The sequence below is a fragment of the Lissotriton vulgaris genome, chromosome 12 (assembly GCF_964263255.1).
Source record: "Lissotriton vulgaris chromosome 12, aLisVul1.2, whole genome shotgun sequence".
NCBI lineage: Eukaryota > Metazoa > Chordata > Amphibia > Caudata > Salamandridae > Lissotriton > Lissotriton vulgaris.
The window spans coordinates 546,471,276-546,490,916 of NC_141700.1; the positions used below are offsets into that span (position 1 = coordinate 546,471,276).

Below are 19,641 nucleotides of genomic sequence, written 5' to 3' on the forward strand. Positions count from 1 at the left end.
TCCATTGGGCCCATATATGAGAGGGTTTGTTGCGAGGTCAGCTTGTGTTTGGGGTGAAAGTGGTGTAGACAGGGAGGTGAAGCATTGCAATCTGCAATTGTCAGAAGAAGGCCACTCATTGAGGTTGCTTCACGTTAAAAATCTGAGCAGCTTTTTGTTACTGTTATTGCTCAATGCATTTCTTTCTAGTTTTATAGGTGGAGTAACTTTTCCATCTTGTGATGTTGAGTCCACACTCGGGCCAACAGAACAACAGATGCAGACTTGGAAAGTTTATCCAACTGGGTTGTTTATACATGTCTCTGGGAGAGTCTATGCAACGTACGGGCGTAATAATTTATGAATTTGTTACTGAATTGGTTTGCCCCCTATCAGCATTTGGCATGGGCATATATGGTCATTAATGCACTTATAGTGTCCATCATTCCTCTGGGAGGCTGGGGTGGCTGCTCTTTGAATGGGTGTTGTGAGGCAGATCTTCCCATTGGACTGGCCGAAACTAACTTCCCCAGGTTCGATCCCATTGGACTGACCTAAGCAAACTCCCCAAGGTATCCTCCCATTGGACTGATGTAAGCGAACTCCCCAGGGTACACTCCCATTGGACTGGCCGAATTTAACGCGCTAGGTACACTCCCATTGGACTGACATAAGCGAACTCCCCAAGGTACACTCCCATTGGACTGACATAAGCGAACTCCCCAAGGTATCCTCCCATTGGACTGATGTAAGCGAACTCCCCAGGGTACTCTCTCATTGGACTTGCCGAATTTAACACACTAGGTACACTCCCATTGGACTGACATAAGCGAACTCCCCAAGGTACACTCCCATTGGACTGACATAAGCGAACTCCCCAAGGTATACTCCCATTGGACTGACATAAGCGAACTCCCCAAGGTACACTCCCATTGGACTGACATAAGCGAACTCCCCAAGGTATACTCCCATTGGACTGATGTAAGCAAACTCCCCAAGGTACACTCCCATTGGACTGACATGAGCGAACTCCCCAAAGTACACTCCCATTGGACTGACATAAGCGAACTCCCCAAGGTATACTCCCATTGGACTGATGTAAGCAAACTCCCCAAGGTACACTACCCTTGGACTGACATAAGCGAACTCCCCAAGGTACACTCCCATTGGACTGACATAAGCGAACTCCCCAAGGTACACTCCCATTGGACTGACATAAGCGAACTCCTCAAGGTACACTCCCATTGGACTGACATAAGCGAACTCCCCAAGGTATACTCCCATTGGACTGATGTAAGCAAACTCCCCAAGGTACACTCCCATTGGACTGACATGAGCGAACTCCCCAAGGTACACTCCCATTGGACTGATGTAAGCAAACTTCCCAAGGTACACTCCCATTGGACTGATGTAAGCAAACTCCCCAAGGTACACTCCCATTGGACAGACATGAGCGAACTCCCCAATGTATACTCCCATTGGACTGATGTAAGCAAACTCCCCAAGGTACGCTCCCATTGGACTGATGTGAGCAAACTCCCCAAGGTACACTCCCATTGGACTGACATGAGCGAACTCCCCAAAGTACACTCCCATTGGACTGATGTAAGCAAACTCCCCAAGGTACACTCCCATTGGACTTATGTAAGCAAACTCCCCAACGTACACTACCCTTGAACTGACATAAGCAAACTCCCCAAGGTACACTCCCATTGGACTGGCCGAAAGGAACACTCTAGGTACACTCCCATTGGACTGATGTGAGCAAACTCTCTAAGGTACGTCCCCATTGGACTGTCTTAAGTGCACTCCCCAAGGTACATTCCCATTGGACTGATGTAAGCAAACTCGCCAAGGTACACTCCCATTGGACTGATGTAAGCGAACTCGCCAAGGTACACTCCCATTGGACTGATGTAAGCGAACTCGCCAAGGTACACTCCCATTGGACTGTCCTAAATGCACTCCCCAAGGTACACTCCCATTGAACTGATGTAAGCCAACTCGCCATGGTACACTCCCATTGGACTGTTCTAAGTGCACTCCCCAAGGTACACTCCCATTGGACTGATGCAAGTGAACTCGCCGAGGTACACTCCCATTGGACTGTCCTAAGTGCACTCCCCCAGGTACACTCCCATTGGACAATGGAAGATGGGCGGGGTGTTGCAAAACTTCCCAAGCCTTCATTATTATAAGCAAACGAAGCAAATTCCCCAAGGTACGCATATATTTATTAGGCAGGAGACAATGTCTACTTTTTGGTTGTGCCAGTGAGCTAGGAGCTGGTTACAATATGTGTAATTTTGGTAGCCAGGATGGAGAGACAGCACTGCTTCACCTAAATCTTCCACTTTTTGAGCCTGAAAATCAGACGTTCTCCTACGAATGTATGTCATTACAACGCATACTAATACCACGCATGCCATTACAACGCGGGTATTAGTACGCAATGTCAATGACATCGCATGCCATCACATCGCATCCTTTTACCACGAGTATGCTTTTACCACGCATGCCATTACAACGCAAAGGCATGCGTGGTAAAGCTATACTAGTGGTAAAAGTATGCAAGGTAAGTAACATCCCTATCCCTACACCTACACAACAGACTACTCCCACCCCTACACTGCCCCAACCCTAAAACACAGCCACACTACTACACTACCCACACTACTCCCGCCCCTACACTGCCCCAACCCAAAAACACTGCCACACTACTACACTACCCACACTACTCCCACCCTTACACTACCCTAAACCACTACTACACTACCCACACTACTCCCACCCTTACACTACCCTAAACCACTACTACACTACCCACACTACTCCCACCCTTACAATACCCTAAACCGTAAAACACTACTACGCTACCCACACTACTCCCACGCTTACACTACCCTAAACCCTAAAACACTACTACGCTACCCACACTACTCCCACCCCTACACTACCCTAAAACACTACTACGCTACCCACACTACTCCCACCCTTACACTACCCTAAACCCTAAAACACTACTACGCTACCCACACTACTCCCACCCCTACACTACCCTAAACCCTAAAACACTACTACGCTACCCACACTACTCCCACCCCTGCACTATCCTAGACCCTGAAACACTACTACACTACCCACACTACTCCCACCCCTACACTACCCTAAACCCTAAAACACTACTACGCTACCCACACTACTCCCACCCCTACACTACCCTAAACCCTAAAACACTACTACGCTACCCACACTACTCCTACCCTTACACTACCCTAAACCCTAAAGCACTACTACACTACACTACCCACACTACTCCCACCCCTACACAACTCCCACCCTACACTACCCTAAACCCTAAAACATTACTACGCTACCCACACTACTCCCACCCCTACACTACCCTAAACCCTAAAACACTACTATGCTACCCACACTACTCTCACCCCTACACTACCCTAAACCCTAAAACACTACTACGCTACCCACACTACTCCCACCCCTACACTACCCTAAACCCAAAACACTACTATGCTACCCACACTTCTCCCACCCCTACACTAAACCCTAAAACACTACTACACTACCCACACTACTCCCACCACTACACTACCCTAAACCCTAAAACACTACTACACTAACCACACTACTCTCACCCTTACACTACCCTAAACCCAAATAGGCTACAATAAACAAACACTACAACACTACACTACCCTAAAACCTAAATCACTACACTACATAAACACTACACTACCCTCCCCATTACACTACACTACACTAAACAAATACGACAACACCACAACACACACTAAAACGTTTTTAAAGAACACACACAACACAACATTACCACACTACTTTTAAACTACCCTAAACCCTACAAAAGTAACCCCCACCCCATGCACAAACCCCCTTACCTCTCCCCTATCCAGCATCGCCGTCGGATCCTGCTTCCTCCTTCCTGCTTGCTTCACGTCGTAGTGAGGAAACAACCTATGTTTCCTCACAACTACGTGAATAGCCGCCACCGCCATTACACATTACATCGCATGCGTTGTAAAAGTACATGCGATGTAATGGTATGCATGGTTTTACCACGCGTCAACGCATGCGATGTAAAAGCAAAGCGTGGTAAAACCCGCGTTGTAATGGCTGTTCCCCTCTCCTACAGATGGCTCACTCCTGTTCCCAGCTTAATCGCTTAATTTGTGAAAGGCTGCCCGGTGTTGATTCCACTCATATTTCATTCTCCCACCACCCTACCAGGTCTCATTGCCTCGCTCCTGCAGGTTCTTTTTTAGCACTGCGTTCTCCCGGTTACTGTTTTCCTATCTTCCTCTCACACTTTCTTTCTTCCTTTATCTCTCTTGCTCTGGGTCAAACTCTGATTATGAAACATTAGTTCCAGTGCCCTCTATCAGCAACCCCTGTCACAAGTTAAGCACCATCATGCTCCCGACAAATTTCTCGGGCACTGAGAATTAGAGCGAGCCTAGGAATAGGGGAGTCGCCATGAATGTCTCCGCTGCTGATGTTGACTCATTCTCCCACCCTTCTGCAGCAGGTAGAAGACGAGCAGCCACCCTGGATATTAATAATTGGGTAAATAAAGTCTCTGCCCAACTGTGTTTCACTTGGGCGAGATGGGTCGACACGTAGGCGAGGAATCTAGCAGTCTCCCTGCGTCACTGAGCTTGTGTTAGACAGTAGCATATTGAGTCCACAGAAACGAGTCGTGAACTCGCCAGCACATACTTATTGGCGCTATATTTTCCCAGCATCTCTTCACTTTGACACTGCCGGGGTATCACCCACCATCTGGACTACCATCATTTCCTCCTTCCTTTAGTTACAAAGTATCATCTTAGAAAAGGGCTGGGTAGGTTATTTGGATATACCCAAAAAAACAAAGTGTCTCAAACATGCCCATGGCTGTCAGACGGCGATCTATTGTGCACTGACTTTCAAAAATCAAGAGTGACAAAGTGATGGTTGGGGGTTTATGCAAGGTGTTGAAGGGTTGCACCACCATGTTGTTTGACCGGTTCGAGAAGGCTAAAGTGAAATTGATATTGGAAGCTGGGAAGGGCACTGTGTGAAAAACCTACCAAAGATTAAGTCCAAGCTAACAATACTTTAGTTGCGTGATACAGACACAAAGATAGAAGAACTGTTTGGAAAAGCATGGGGAATTTGGGGTACAGGGCAAATAAACTAACATAGTTTTTGGTGAGCAGGGTTTTCAAAACATCTGTGTAAGATACATTTTCATTAATCCATTTCCATGGGAATTACACACAATGTCTCCCGCGAACTCCCCAAGGTACACTCCCATTGGACTGACATAAGCGAACTCCCCAAGGTACACTCCCATTGGACTGACATAAGCGAACTCCCCAAGGTATACTCCCATTGGACTGATGTAAGCAAACTCCCCAAGGTACACTCCCATTGGACTGACATGAGCGAACTCCCCAAGGTACACTCCCATTGGACTGATGTAAGCAAACTTCCCAAGGTACACTCCCATTGGACTGATGTAAGCAAACTCCCCAAGGTACACTCCCATTGGACAGACATGAGCGAACTCCCCAATGTATACTCCCATTGGACTGATGTAAGCAAACTCCCCAAGGTACGCTCCCATTGGACTGATGTAAGCAAACTCCCCAAGGTACACTCCCATTGGACAGACATGAGCGAACTCCCCAATGTATACTCCCATTGGACTGATGTAAGCAAACTCCCCAAGGTACGCTCCCATTGGACTGATGTAAGCAAACTCCCCAAGGTACACTCCCATTGGACTGACATGAGCGAACTCCCCAAAGTACACTCCCATTGGACTGATGTAAGCAAACTCCCCAAGGTACACTCCCATTGGACTTATGTAAGCAAACTCTCCAACGTACACTACCCTTGAACTGACATAAGCAAACTCCCCAAGGTACACTCCCATTGGACTGGCCGAAAGGAACACTCTAGGTACACTCCCATTGGACTGATGTGAGCAAACTCTCTAAGGTACGTCCCCATTGGACTGTCTTAAGTGCACTCCCCAAGGTACATTCCCATTGGACTGATGTAAGCAAACTCGCCAAGGTACACTCCCATTGGACTGATGTAAGCGAACTCGCCAAGGTACACTCCCATTGGACTGATGTAAGCGAACTCGCCAAGGTACACTCCCATTGGACTGTCCTAAATGCACTCCCCAAGGTACACTCCCATTGAACTGATGTAAGCAAACTCGCCATGGTACCCTCCCATTGGACTGTTCTAAGTGCACTCCCCAAGGTACACTCCCATTGGACTGATGCAAGTGAACTCGCCGAGGTACACTCCCATTGGACTGTCCTAAGTGCACTCCCCAAGGTACACTCCCACTGGACTGGCTGAAACAAACTACCCCCAGGTACACTCCCATTGGACAATGGAAGATGGGCGGGGTGTTGCAAAACTTCCCAAGCCTTCATTATTATAAGCAAACGAAGCAAATTCCCCAAGGTACGCATATATTTATTAGGCAGGAGACAATGTCTACTTTTTGGTTGTGCCAGTGAGCTAGGAGCTGGTTACAATATGTGTAATTTTGGTAGCCAGGATGGAGAGACAGCACTGCTTCACCTAAATCTTCCACTTTTTGAGCCTGAAAATCAGACGTTCTCCTACGAATGTATGTCATTACAACGCATACTAATACCACGCATGCCATTACAACGCGGGTATTAGTACGCAATGTCAATGACATCGCATGCCATCACATCGCATCCTTTTACCACGAGTATGCTTTTACCACGCATGCCATTACAACGCAAAGGCATGCGTGGTAAAGCTATACTAGTGGTAAAAGTATGCAAGGTAAGTAACATCCCTATCCCTACACCTACACAACAGACTACTCCCACCCCTATACTGCCCCAACCCTAAAACACTGCCACACTACTACACTACCCACACTACTCCCGCCCCTACACTGCCCCAACCCAAAAACACTGCCACACTACTACACTACCCACACTACTCCCACCCTTACACTAACCTAAACCACTACTACACTACCCACACTACTCCCACCCTTACACTACCCTAAACCACTACTACACTACCCACACTACTCCCACCCTTACATTACCCTAAACCCTAAAACACTACTACGCTACCCACACTACTCCCACGCTTACACTACCCTAAACCCTAAAACACTACTACGCTACCCACACTACTCCCACCCCTACACTACCCTAAAACACTACTACGCTACCCACACTACTCCCACCCTTACACTACCCTAAACCCTAAAACACTACTACGCTACCCACACTACTCCCACCCCTACACTACCCTAAACCCTAAAACACTACTACGCTACCCACACTACTCCCACCCCTGCACTATCCTAGACCCTGAAACACTACTACGCTACCCACACTACTCCCACCCCTACACTACCCTAAACCCTAAAACACTACTATGCTACCCACACTACTCCCACCCCTACACTACCCTAAACCCTAAAACACTACTACGCTACCCACACTACTCCTACCCTTACACTACCCTAAACCCTAAAGCACTACTACACTACACTACCCACACTACTCCCACCCCTACACAACTCCCACCCTACACTACCCTAAACCCTAAAACATTACTACGGTACCCACACTACTCCCACCCCTACACTACCCTAAACCCTAAAACACTACTATGCTACCCACACTACTCTCACCCCTATGCTACCCTAAACCCTAAAACACTACTACGCTACCCACACTACTCCCACCCCTACACTACCCTAAACCCAAAACACTACTATGCTACCCACACTTCTCCCACCCCTACACTAAACCCTAAAACACTACTACACTACCCACACTACTCCCACCACTACACTACCCTAAACCCTAAAACACTACTACACTAACCACACTACTCTCACCCTTACACTACCCTAAACCCAAATAGGCTACAATAAACAAACACTACAACACTACACTACCCTAAATCCTAAATCACAACACTACATAAACACTACACTACCCTCCCCATTACACTACACTACACTAAACAAATACGACAACACCACAACACACACTAAAACGTTTTTAAAGAACACACACAACACAACATTACCACACTACTTTTAAACTACCCTAAACCCTACAAAAGTAACCCCCACCCCATGCACAAACCCCCTTACCTCTCTCCTATCCAGCATCGCCGTCGGATCCTGCTTCCTCCTTCCTGCTTGCTTCACGTCGTAGTGAGGAAACAACCTATGTTTCCTCACAACTACGTGAATAGCCGCCACCGCCATTACACATTACATCGCATGCGTTGTAAAAGTACATGCGATGTAATGGTATGCGTGGTTTTACCACGCGTCAACGCATGCGATGTAAAAGCAAAGCGTGGTAAAACCCGCGTTGTAATGGCTGTTCCCCTCTCCTACAGATGGCTCACTCCTGTTCCCAGCTTAATCGCTTAATTTGTGAAAGGCTGCCGGTGTTGATTCCACTCATATTTAATTCTCCCACCACCCTACCCGGTCTCATTACCTCGCTCCTGCAGGTTCTTTGTCAGCTCTGCGTTCTCCCGGTTACTGTTTTCCTATCTTCCTCTCACACTTTCTTTCTTCCTTTATCTCTCTTGCTCTGGGTCAAACTCTGATTATGAAACATTAGTTCCAGTGCCCTCTATCAGCAACCCCTGTCACAAGTTAAGCACCATCATGCTCCCGACAAATTTCTCGGGCACTGAGAATTAGAGCGAGCCTAGGAATAGGGGAGTCGCCATGAATGTCTCCGCTGCTGATGTTGACTCATTCTCCCACCCTTCTGCAGCAGGTAGAAGACGAGCAGCCACCCTGGATATTAATAATTGGGTAAATAAAGTCTCTGCCCAACTGTGTTTCACTTGGGCGAGATGGGTCGACACGTAGGCGAGGAATCTAGCAGTCTCCCTGCGTCACTGAGCTTGTGTTAGACAGTAGCATATTGAGTCCACAGAAACGAGTCGTGAACTCGCCAGCACATACTTATTGGCGCTATATTTTCCCAGCATCTCTTCACTTTGACACTGCCGGGGTATCACCCACCATCTGGACTACCATCATTTCCTCCTTCCTTTAGTTACAAAGTATCATCTTAGAAAAGGGCTGGGTAGGTTATTTGGATATACCCAAAAAAACAAAGTGTCTCAAACATGCCCATGGCTGTCAGACGGCGATCTATTGTGCACTGACTTTCAAAAATCAAGAGTGACAAAGTGATGGTTGGGGGTTTATGCAAGGTGTTGAAGGGTTGCACCACCATGTTGTTTGACCGGTTCGAGAAGGCTAAAGTGAAATTGATATTGGAAGCTGGGTAGGGCACTGTGTGAAAAACCTACCAAAGATTAAGTCCAAGCTAACAATACTTTAGTTGCGTGATACAGACACAAAGATAGAAGAACTGTTTGGAAAAGCATGGGGAATTTGGGGTACAGGGCAAATAAACTAACATAGTTTTTGGTGAGCAGGGTTTTCAAAACATCTGTATAAGATACATTTTCATAAATCCATTTCCATGGGAATTACACACAATGTCTTTGGATGTGCTGAAAATGTGACACAACCCTCGCCCCCTGCTGCTATGCTGGACACCCCGGGAATAGGTCATATCCAGTGTCTGTATTAGAAATCATGAGAGCTCTATTTGCCTACAGGTCCTGGATCTGATGTTAATGTCCACGACTGTCTTCATAGACCTAAACATCATTCTCGTTGAAAATATAAGTTGTTGAAGGCGGACCCAACTGTCTGGGTGAATTGGGTGGTCGCGTATTAATTGGTTAGAGATGGTTGTATTCCCTGCGCCAGGAGTTTTGCCTTTGATGTTTATTGATGTTGAAAGAGTTCAGATCCACTGCTCAGAGTCTTAAGCCTCAGCCAGATGCTCACTTTCTGACTTCAAAAGAGGAAATGAACACATTCCTGGCATACATGTCACTCCTTGGAGTTCAGAGAGCCCTGCATGCCAGGTCCCATCTTGTTCCGCAAATTCATCTTGGCATCATCTCCTCTTTATTCCATTTTCAGCAACCATACGTGAGCGGCCCAGCTCAGCCATCTACCCATCGGAGAGCTTCCGCCAGACCCTGCTGGGATCGCGAAGGGGTCGGCCCTCCTTGTCCCTGTCCAAAAGCGTCTCAACGACCAACATCGCAGGGTAAGTCCGAGTTTCCTTCAAGGGGGACTTGCAGCCTCTCCTGCTCCGCATTGGCGTCCCCAGCTCACTGTGCTGAGCAAGGACAGCAGCAAGGTCTCTTTTCCAGGTATCTCTGGTTTCCAAAGGTTCTCCTCACGCTGCAGGAGGAAGATGGTTTAGCTGACTTGGTGGGAGTCGTGGAATCCGCAGTCTGTGTGCAATATGTGTAATGACCAGGGCTGGAAATGGAGCGCGGGGGTAATGGGAGGAGATTAAGTTGGGACCAGAAGAAGAGTTTCAAAAATCACTGCAGAAACAGATGTAACTAAACATACGTCTGTTGTGATGTCACTGCTGCAAACCAATCCCATTCTACCAACTTCTGGAGCTCTGTCCGCTATGCCAATTTCTGAAAAGTGACCCCCCTGCACACGCTTTTTACATTACCATGCCACTGTGTCCAACTTTTGGAAAGCATCCCCATGCACTCGCTGTCGGGTATGTTCCCTTCTATGCCCGCCTTCTGGAATGGTGGCTCCAGCGGCGAAATTATGGAAAAAGATCCCCTGCCTTGTCTTTCTGCAATGTGATCCCCTTCGCCCACCCTCTGGAACATGATTTCCTGTATCCACCTTTCAGAGTGTGACCCCTGCACAAAATCTCCTGCCACCAACACCTGGAATGAACTCCCCAGCGCCCACCTTCTGGAAAGAGATTCCCTACCTTGTCCTTGCGGGATGATATCCCCTGCACCCACCTTATTACCCTGCCCTTCTGGAAGGCGATCCCCTGGACTTACCTGCTGGAACAGGATTCCCTGCACCCACCTTATAGTACGCTACCCCTTTGTCCACTATATCGAACGCAATTGATGGCGTCGACCTCAGGAAATGTGATCTCCTGTGTCCACCTTCTTTAACACAATCCCTTGCTCCCACCTTTCATTTCCAACCCTGATAATTACAAAGATGAAAGATTGAAGCTGATCGTCAGTCCTCAAAAGAGCCCTCTTATCTGACACGCTAAAGTGCTCAATTTAAGGAATTGGGAAAGAAAAGATGATTCACTCCAAGGCATGACACCTTCAAGTTTTTAGACCTTACTGCGCATGGCAGGTGGTTGCAAGCAGTTTTAGTGGATTGCATGGGAAATATGCCATTCTCGGTTTCACTCCCTCAGAAGCCATTATTCACTTTATTCAATGTATCATTTTTTAGCTTAAAGCAGTGCTGTGTAATGTTTTTCAGATGTGGTGCATGAGGGGAGAGGAGCATCCTTGTAGTTGTATTGACCAAAGGGGAACGAGGTTCATTGACCATACACATAGAAGAGTGAATAGAGTCTCCAGGTCTGCTCTCCGGTATTCATTGTAGTCTGGGTCCAGCAGACAACTGACCAGCTGTGCTGTAAAATGGCCTCGTGCCACACGAGATGTGCTCGCGTGTACACTGTGGACTCACCCAATGTGAGGGAAGGATGGTCAAACCACTTATCCTTTAGTTTTAGCACATTCCTAATAGAAGATGGTCCACACCATGAATTGAACATAGTAAATGTAATTGTTCATGCCAAGAGTAATGAAAACTTACAGGGCAATGGGACTAGTTATAGAGACGCATTAAAAGGGGAGTAGGTTCCATGTCAGTAGCTCTAGCATTCAATAACCAAACAAAATAAATGCAAACTTTAAAGTGTAACAGCCGGAGTGTTTACAACCAGTGAGAGGTCTTGTTGTGAAGCAACCAGGCTTGCTGAAGTAACCTGGTGAACAGTCTTCAAACTACCAGATAAAGCAGGCTTTTCAGAGCTGTTTGCACCACAGACTGATAAATAACAGTGGCTTCCGTTGAGATTGTGAGCATTTCCAAGTATAACAGAGCCGGCACAATAAGATGTATCCCCCAGATCCCCATACTTTTTCTTGTAAAGGTGACAAAACGAGTCCTCTGCCAGTTAAAAATAATAATCACCAAACACAGTATTGGGGTAGGATTTTTTGTCACCTTTGGCAAAATGATTTTCTGGCACCACTTTTGCTAGCCTTCCTCGAATAATCCGGTGAAAATTGGCTGGCTGCACATGCACTCTGGCGCTCCCGTGCTATGGCAACAGAGGTGGCAGACTAGCATTGGTTGCCTTTAGGACACTGTAGGCAGCTGCCTCAGGGCACCACCACAAATATCCACAAGAGGGCACTAAAATGCAGCAAATAGTCACACAAACGGCCTTTTTGCTAGGACAAAAGGGCTCTTAAAATCCTTGCACCGGTTCTCTCAGTTGGTTCTATAGCAGCAGAAGCAGGATAAACATGATCTCCTGCAAGCAGGAGCGTTGCTTCAGGGGGGCGTACCCCCTAATAAATGTACTTTCTGAGAAACTAGTTGGATACAGGTGTTTTCAGTCGGTATGCTGAATTTGATACAGACAAAAACACACACACTTTCTTCCTCTCTGTTTTGAAATTCTTAATAAATGTTGGTTATTACAAAATATTGTTTTTTCTCCGAGTGCTCCTACCATTCCGCATTCCTCTCCCTTTCCAGTGCCCCTTAGTCCCCTCCCATGAACCCTCCTTGGCGTATGATGTATTTTAACGTTATACGCCAGCCTGATTGTTGGAATATCTGAAGGCCCCCTCCCCATCTTTCTTACTGACCAATCTATGCGCCCCCTGTCCGTCTGCACCCTGAGGGACAGTTCTCACATGTATTTTCTTTTTGTTGTCGGGGGCTTATTTTCGCTCTTATCATCTCAGCCCGCACTTACACAACCAGCACTATGGCGAGTCCGTCAGCCCTACATGCTGAAAACACATTGCTCTGTTTGAAAAAAAGAACATTGTAGTAAAACACGGGTTATGGACAAGACTGTAGAAACCCGAAAATATGCACAAGACTGTAGAATCCCGAAAAAATGGCACACAGAAAAAAACTATATGAAGTGAAACGTCGAACAGATTAGCTGAAAGATCTAATAAAGATATTATCAATAGTTTGGTGCTTGGTCACTTTGTTTCCTCCTCCCCCAAAGAAATGTGAGCAACAATATTTCCTTGAAGACCTGAAAACGTGTAAATGTCGTAGTTATTCGAAATGCATTGCAATTTAAAATAACGAAGCAAAGGGCGCCACCACGTGGCCAATCGTTGCCTAGCCTTCTGCTCCACAAACGGATGGTTGATTTCTCCTTTAGTGTTTGTTCAGAGCGAGTACATTCCTGTTTTGTTCTCATTCACTGCAAATTGGACGATTGGCGGTTCTCCGATGCAAAACAGACCACCGTCGAAATACCCCTCTGTATGATGAACCTGGAGATGTCGTACAGGGCGATTCACCATCGAGAACACGTGGGTCATATCTCCCTCTGTGAGAACACTTGTGCACTATAGAAACAGACAGTCACGCACACAGAGACTGACACATGTATAGAGACGCACACACAGACAGAGAGAGACACACATAGAAACAAAGATGCACACACAGAGAAGAGACGTACTTATAGAGACAAATGTACTTATAGACACGCACACCGAGAAAAATACACGCAGATAGAGACACGCACACCGAGACAGAGATGTGCATCGACAGAGATGTGCATCGAGAAACAGAAACACGCATATAGAGATGCACACACAGATATAGAAACACGCAGACAGCAAAAAACACACGCAGACAGAGACATGCACACAGACACAGAAACGCACACACAGAGACAGAGGCGTATACATAAAGAGAGACACACACACAGAGACAGACACGCACACACAGACTGAGACACACAGAGATACACAGACACACAGATACAGACACACATACAGCTAGTTTGGTAGCTAAATGGGCTAAGGCATCCGCTACAGGGGCTTGTGCTTAACCTTACGTTTACAGTCTTTTTTAACTGTATCCCCACCCCTTACTGACCTTGCTCCCACAGGTGCGGATATGTTGCCCCTCTGTGTTTAAATACAGTACAAGGCAATAAAATATAGTTAATTGCTGTGGTGTTTTTGTTTGGGCAATGTGTTTTGATGTTAATGCACATTTTGCGAAGTGCTTCAAAAGGTGTCTTTCACTTGGGCAGTATCAGCGATACTCCAGATGAAACAGGTACTGACGCTTTAAAGCCACCGCCGCTTTTATAGCTTCAATGGGACAGGTAGTGCCATATATTCTGGGGAGCAAGTATCAGGAGATGCAGAGCGCCTACCTGACTTCAATGCAGTGAAAGCGGGCTCACATTTTATGGAGCACAGCAATGTTATTGATAAGGCAAGCGCTGCCAGTGGTTGAGCTCACAGCAGATACATACACTGCAAATTCTCCATTGAAAGCACTGGAGAAAGGGACCGGGAGACTGCAGAAGCCTGCAGAGGCAGAGAGCCCCCTCCCCTGCAGCTGGAACGTCCAGGGAGGTCGGGCGGGCGGGCAGAGGGGAGTGAAGCAACAGGGTGTCACGTGGCCCATAAGGAATGCAAACAATGGCGTGACTCTTCCAGCTTCTTTCTGTAGAGTAGTGTGGAGCTAAAGTTATAAACAAGGAAACCCAGGGCAAATTGGGTCCAATTGTGGGATCACTCCTCGTGGTGGTATTGTCGGTGGTGGTGGTATTGGTTGTGGTGTTGGTGGTGGTCTTGGTGGTAGTGGTGGTGGTAGAGGGGGTGGTTTTGTTGGTGGTGGTGGTATTGGTGGTGATGGTATTGGTGGTATTGGTAGTGGTTTTAGTGGTGGTGGTGGTAGTTGTATTGGTTGTGGTACTGTGGTGTTGGCGTGGTATTGGCGATGGTGGTGGTAGTGGTATTAGTTGTGGTTGTATTGGTGGCAGTGGTATTGGTGGAGTTGGTGGTATTGATGGTGGTTGTATTGGTGGTGGTGGTATTGGTGGTGATGTTATTGTTGTTAATAAAACAGGCTTTTGAAAACAACCCGTCAGGTGGCTTTAGTACAGATGACCGGTAACACAGATGTGCTGTTGTCAGCTGCAGCTCATTAGCACAGGATTATGTGCAACCTGGAAATCACATGACTTAATCCGCTAATCATTTCTAAATCAATTTTACTTGGGGGGCGGGGGGGGGGGGGTGGGTTGAAACAGGTCGACGTTTGAAGAGTTGGTGCAATCTATCCGATGGATGGAAACATGAATTCTATGCACACTGTAAATGGAAGAATGCACTTCAATATACTCCAAGCTTTTGAGACACTCCGCAGCGTTTGAGGCATGCCAGCCTGATGCGCGCTCCACCCACTTATTTTAAGAGTTTTGTATAGCGCTAGCTTGACCCGTAGGTATCAGAGCCTTTACATACACACAGTAAACAGCAGAAGGACATTACAATTACATATTAGGCCGGCAGTAAGGAAGCAAACCAAAGAAAAGAATACAGCATGGGAAAATAACTATGCAGTGCAGCAGAGGGGGAGAGAGCAATAAAAAGAACAAGCATTTACAATGCAACGGTCTCGGCATTGCAAAAGTTAGAGCTATTAGCATTGTAAATGAACGCGAGTTTAAGGTCTTGACATTGTAAATGACAAGGTCTTTTATTTATGTTTTAAAAACCAAAACATAAATAAAAGTCATTGTCATTTACAATGCCAATAGCTCAAAGTCGCGTAAATGCAAGACCTATTACATTGCAAATGCTTGTTTTCAAATGTTGGCAACTACGAATGTAATTAAGTGTCGTGGACCATTGCACTCTTGCAGTGTCAGCCATTATGTCAGTTGTGGTTAATCGGTGCTAAAGTGTACATGCGGCGGATTCGGCTCCACTGCCTGAGAGTGGGCAAGTTAGATGTAATATGCAACTAGTCCAGCACAGAAAGTTTTGGAAAAGAAGCACATAGTGCCGAAAACGGAAAGAGACAGGTAGTGTAACCGAGGAAAGAAAAAATTAGACTATACAGGTTATGAAAGGATAGAGAATGGGAGACAGACAATGCGTGAGTAAAGTGAAAGGTAAGTACAAGAGAAATGGGCGAACGAGCAAGAACCAGAAGAGGGATGTGGTCGATCTTGTTCACGCATCGAAATCTTACATCCACTTGTGCCTGTGTTATTTCTAGAGACCCCTCTGACTTAGTCTTGCCAACCCTGCTTAATTTGAGCCAGTGGTTTCTGGTGCTCCACGCAGCACTTAATTGTCAGCACTGGTGCTTGTGACAGTCCGCCACATGGTGGCGCTGTCTGGCGGCGCTGTCTGGCCAATTTAGAGATGACCACAACAACAGTACATTATTAATTCAATATATATCAAAATTACTTGCCGACCAAGCCATTCTTATAGGTTTGGCAGCCTGAAATAGTCCAGATTGACAAACTTGTAAGGGGTTTGATGTTAGTAGTTGTGTTGTTAAAAGCATTGGCAATGCTGTCAGGGGCAATCTGTATGGCAAACTACAGTAGCCTCCTGACGAGTGCCCTTTCACTTAATTTTTTACAAATGAAAGCCCTGGCACTTTTTTTTTTCAAATTAAGCACTGCCATAAACCCGGCCCTCCTCCCCCACCCTCTTTTGCTCGTGCTCCAGTCTGTGTTTGTTCGCCCTCTAGTCAATAAAGAAATAAACATGCTTCACCACAGAGAGGCAGTTAAATAATTTAGGCAGAGTATAAAGTGTTGATCAATAAAAGTGCAGCACCTTGTGCCCCGGGATGAGCTCTGGATTGGAAGAAGTGGAGCAGGCGCAAGCTCAGCTCTGACAGAAAGCAGGTAAATGAAGGCAAACATATGCGGCACCTGCCTCTGTACCTCACGTACCACAGCGCCTCGGCACCTCTCCCTAGCACGGCGAAACACACAGCTGCTTTATTAGAACTCATGAGGGCTCCGTTCACACAATGGTCCTTTCAGGTGGGCGGCCCATTATGTGTGCGTGCCCGGATTTACCATTATTCATAGTACCCATGATTCCATTCTGTGCAAGGCTCGGACGCTTTAGCCTCATAATACACCACAGGCTGTATTATCAGCAGCTCTTCTAAACAAGCGAACACCTCTGAATACCTACCACTCCTGTCAGCCGCTTTACAAACTCTGCGGAATCCAGACCGGGTTTTCCTAGTGGGCTTCTTCGTTGGGAAGCAGCGCTGCATTTCTTACATTACACGCATTCGCATGGACTACAATAAACAAGCACCTGCCCGCCATGCTGCCCGCCCGAGGACCCTGCCTGCCCGCCCGCCCGAGAAGAGCTACCGGAAGGCGTCCAAGGCGGGTGAGTAACGGCACTGCCGTGCGATAAACAGAGAAGGGGCACGGCAGTGCAGTGTCATTGCCGTGTGCTTAAACGCCGTTTCTGTTCCCTGTGTGCCACTGTCTCACCCCGCATTTAAAACAAGTGTAGAAGAGATGCACGTAGTTGTACTTTAATAAGGGACATGTTAGAAATAGACGACAGGGGCACAAACAGCGCACATAAAAAAACGAACCATCACAAACCAAATTAAATACATAAATACACTGTGCGCACAAAAAAAGAAACATGAGTAAGTAAAATAAAGACATGAATGGATACAGCAAACATATACACAATCCACAAAGCTGTTTTTGGTACGGAGACATGGACATGAGAGCAAGGCGTGCGCAGTAACATCGCAGCGTCGGATTCCGACGCGCGCCTCGCGCGTTTCTCATCTCCTGTCAGCCGCGCGCCTCTCTGCGTCGCGATCCAGTATGCAATGCCATGCTGTGGAGACAAGACCTGGCCGCGCGCACAACGTTATCCTATGGGAAAATGCTGCGCGCGGCCAGGTCTTGTCTCACTTCGTCGTCTTCAAACTGCTGAGACGCCGACTATAGTTCTCTGGCGAGAACGCGCTTTCAGCGCGTTTCTAGCCGAGACCTAAAAAGGTGAGAATGACATAGTCCGGTCACCCACTATCCTTGAATGTCCAGAGGGAGAGGAGGCAACTCGGATATAGAAGTCTAGGTAAGTTGATGACACTTGGGGCGAGTACATCTGCCATTTGTTTTGTGCACATTTACTTTATTGCATAACATAGGAATAAAAAGTTTCACTTCCCAACACTGTATATTCCTATCACACCAGGAGGAGCAAATGCAAACATCTGGTGTAAAGATATACATCAAATTAGTACCTGCAGATAGAAATGGTTATTTATGATACACTTTGCCACAAATGCTGCAAACATTTAGCAGTTCAGATCATGACCATAAGTGAGGAACTGTTTCTCATGCGCCACATGACTTTCACCCACCAACTCGCGGCATTTATTTAAGGCCATGGTGTTTAAGTGGAAGTCACAATGCCGAATGTGCCACGTACAGTACATCAAAGGAGGAGGCCGAACCCATGCAGAGAACATGTAATGTATTCCAGGCGCCCCAGGCAGGAGCAGAACGCGCCCTGTGAGAAGATGTTTGTGAGTTAGGGTTACACCTACGGCCTGCAAACCGAGCACGCACGGCGGACCCATCCACTGTGAACTGCTCGACACAAAAATCTTGGCCTAGTAAACTACTACTGTGATTTCAAGATTCGAAGTACCGCCAGAAGCGAGTTATCAAGGCCTGAACACACATGGTTAACTGACTGGATAAAAAAAAAAACAAGCGACCTGTGTGTTATATGCACATCTCTGCAGCCAGTGCTGAATTCACTCAACTACCTTTGAGTCCTGTGGGGAACCCTGTCACTGATTTATGCAGTGATCTACTGGCCGTGAGTGTGAATCCAGCATTGCAAACTCAGTCTTCCATCCTTCAGAGGTGGTTAATTTGAGTACCATTAAATTAGGTAATAGTGACACTGCTTAATTATAGTCATGGACACTGGAATTATGCGATTCCGCGGCTGCAACCTTTTTTAGGAAATAATTATTTATTTACCGTGGTAGCCTCATAATCCATCTTCGGCTGCATAATGTGCAGATTTTACCCAAAAAATTTGTTTCTAGCTTAAACGGATGAAAAGTTACAAAAACTTGGTGATGTTTGTTTACGTGCAGTGGAAGGCCTTTTGCCAAGGTTAACTGGTCATCTTTCGGTTGCTTTTTTCTGCACTTGCTTGTTAAACTTGTACTAATGAGGTTAAATCTTTACCCAGGCAGTATTACCATTTAAATAAAATAAATAAATAATGAAGTAATAGTATAAAAAAATGTGCCACATTATAGCGCATAATGTGCCTTTTCTTGCTGCATAATTTAGTCAACTCTGCCGCATAACTGAGTGCACTCCTGCTGCATAGTTCCAGTAGCGCTGATTACAGTGCCAGGAAGCGGCACAAGTACAGTAGCAGGCGCTACACACTAAGCACGTTATTATTATCATCATTACAGTGCGGTGTGCACCACAGGAGATAAGTTAGCAACAAAACAAGAGATAGTGCTTGGCCATTGCATCAAGGCCTGAACACACATGGTTAACTGACTGCATAACAAAATTGGCATCTTGTGATGAAGTGGTGACACATGAGGAAGATGTAAAAGTTCCTTTTTGCTCAGGAATATCT

At 46.5% G+C, this 19,641-nt stretch overlaps 1 protein-coding gene across 5 annotated transcripts in view; it reads left to right on the forward strand.

Moving 5' to 3' along the window:
• The window catches only part of ARHGEF2 (Rho/Rac guanine nucleotide exchange factor 2), an 886,148-nt gene that overhangs the window by 815,587 nt on the left and 50,920 nt on the right, over positions 1–19,641 (forward strand). For all 5 annotated transcript variants that reach the window (XM_086945348.1, XM_086945349.1, XM_086945347.1 and 2 more), the window contains one exon: positions 10,061–10,190. In XM_086945348.1, coding sequence (XP_086801474.1) covers positions 10,061–10,190 — 130 coding nt within the window. The remainder of the gene's footprint in view (positions 1–10,060; positions 10,191–19,641) is intronic.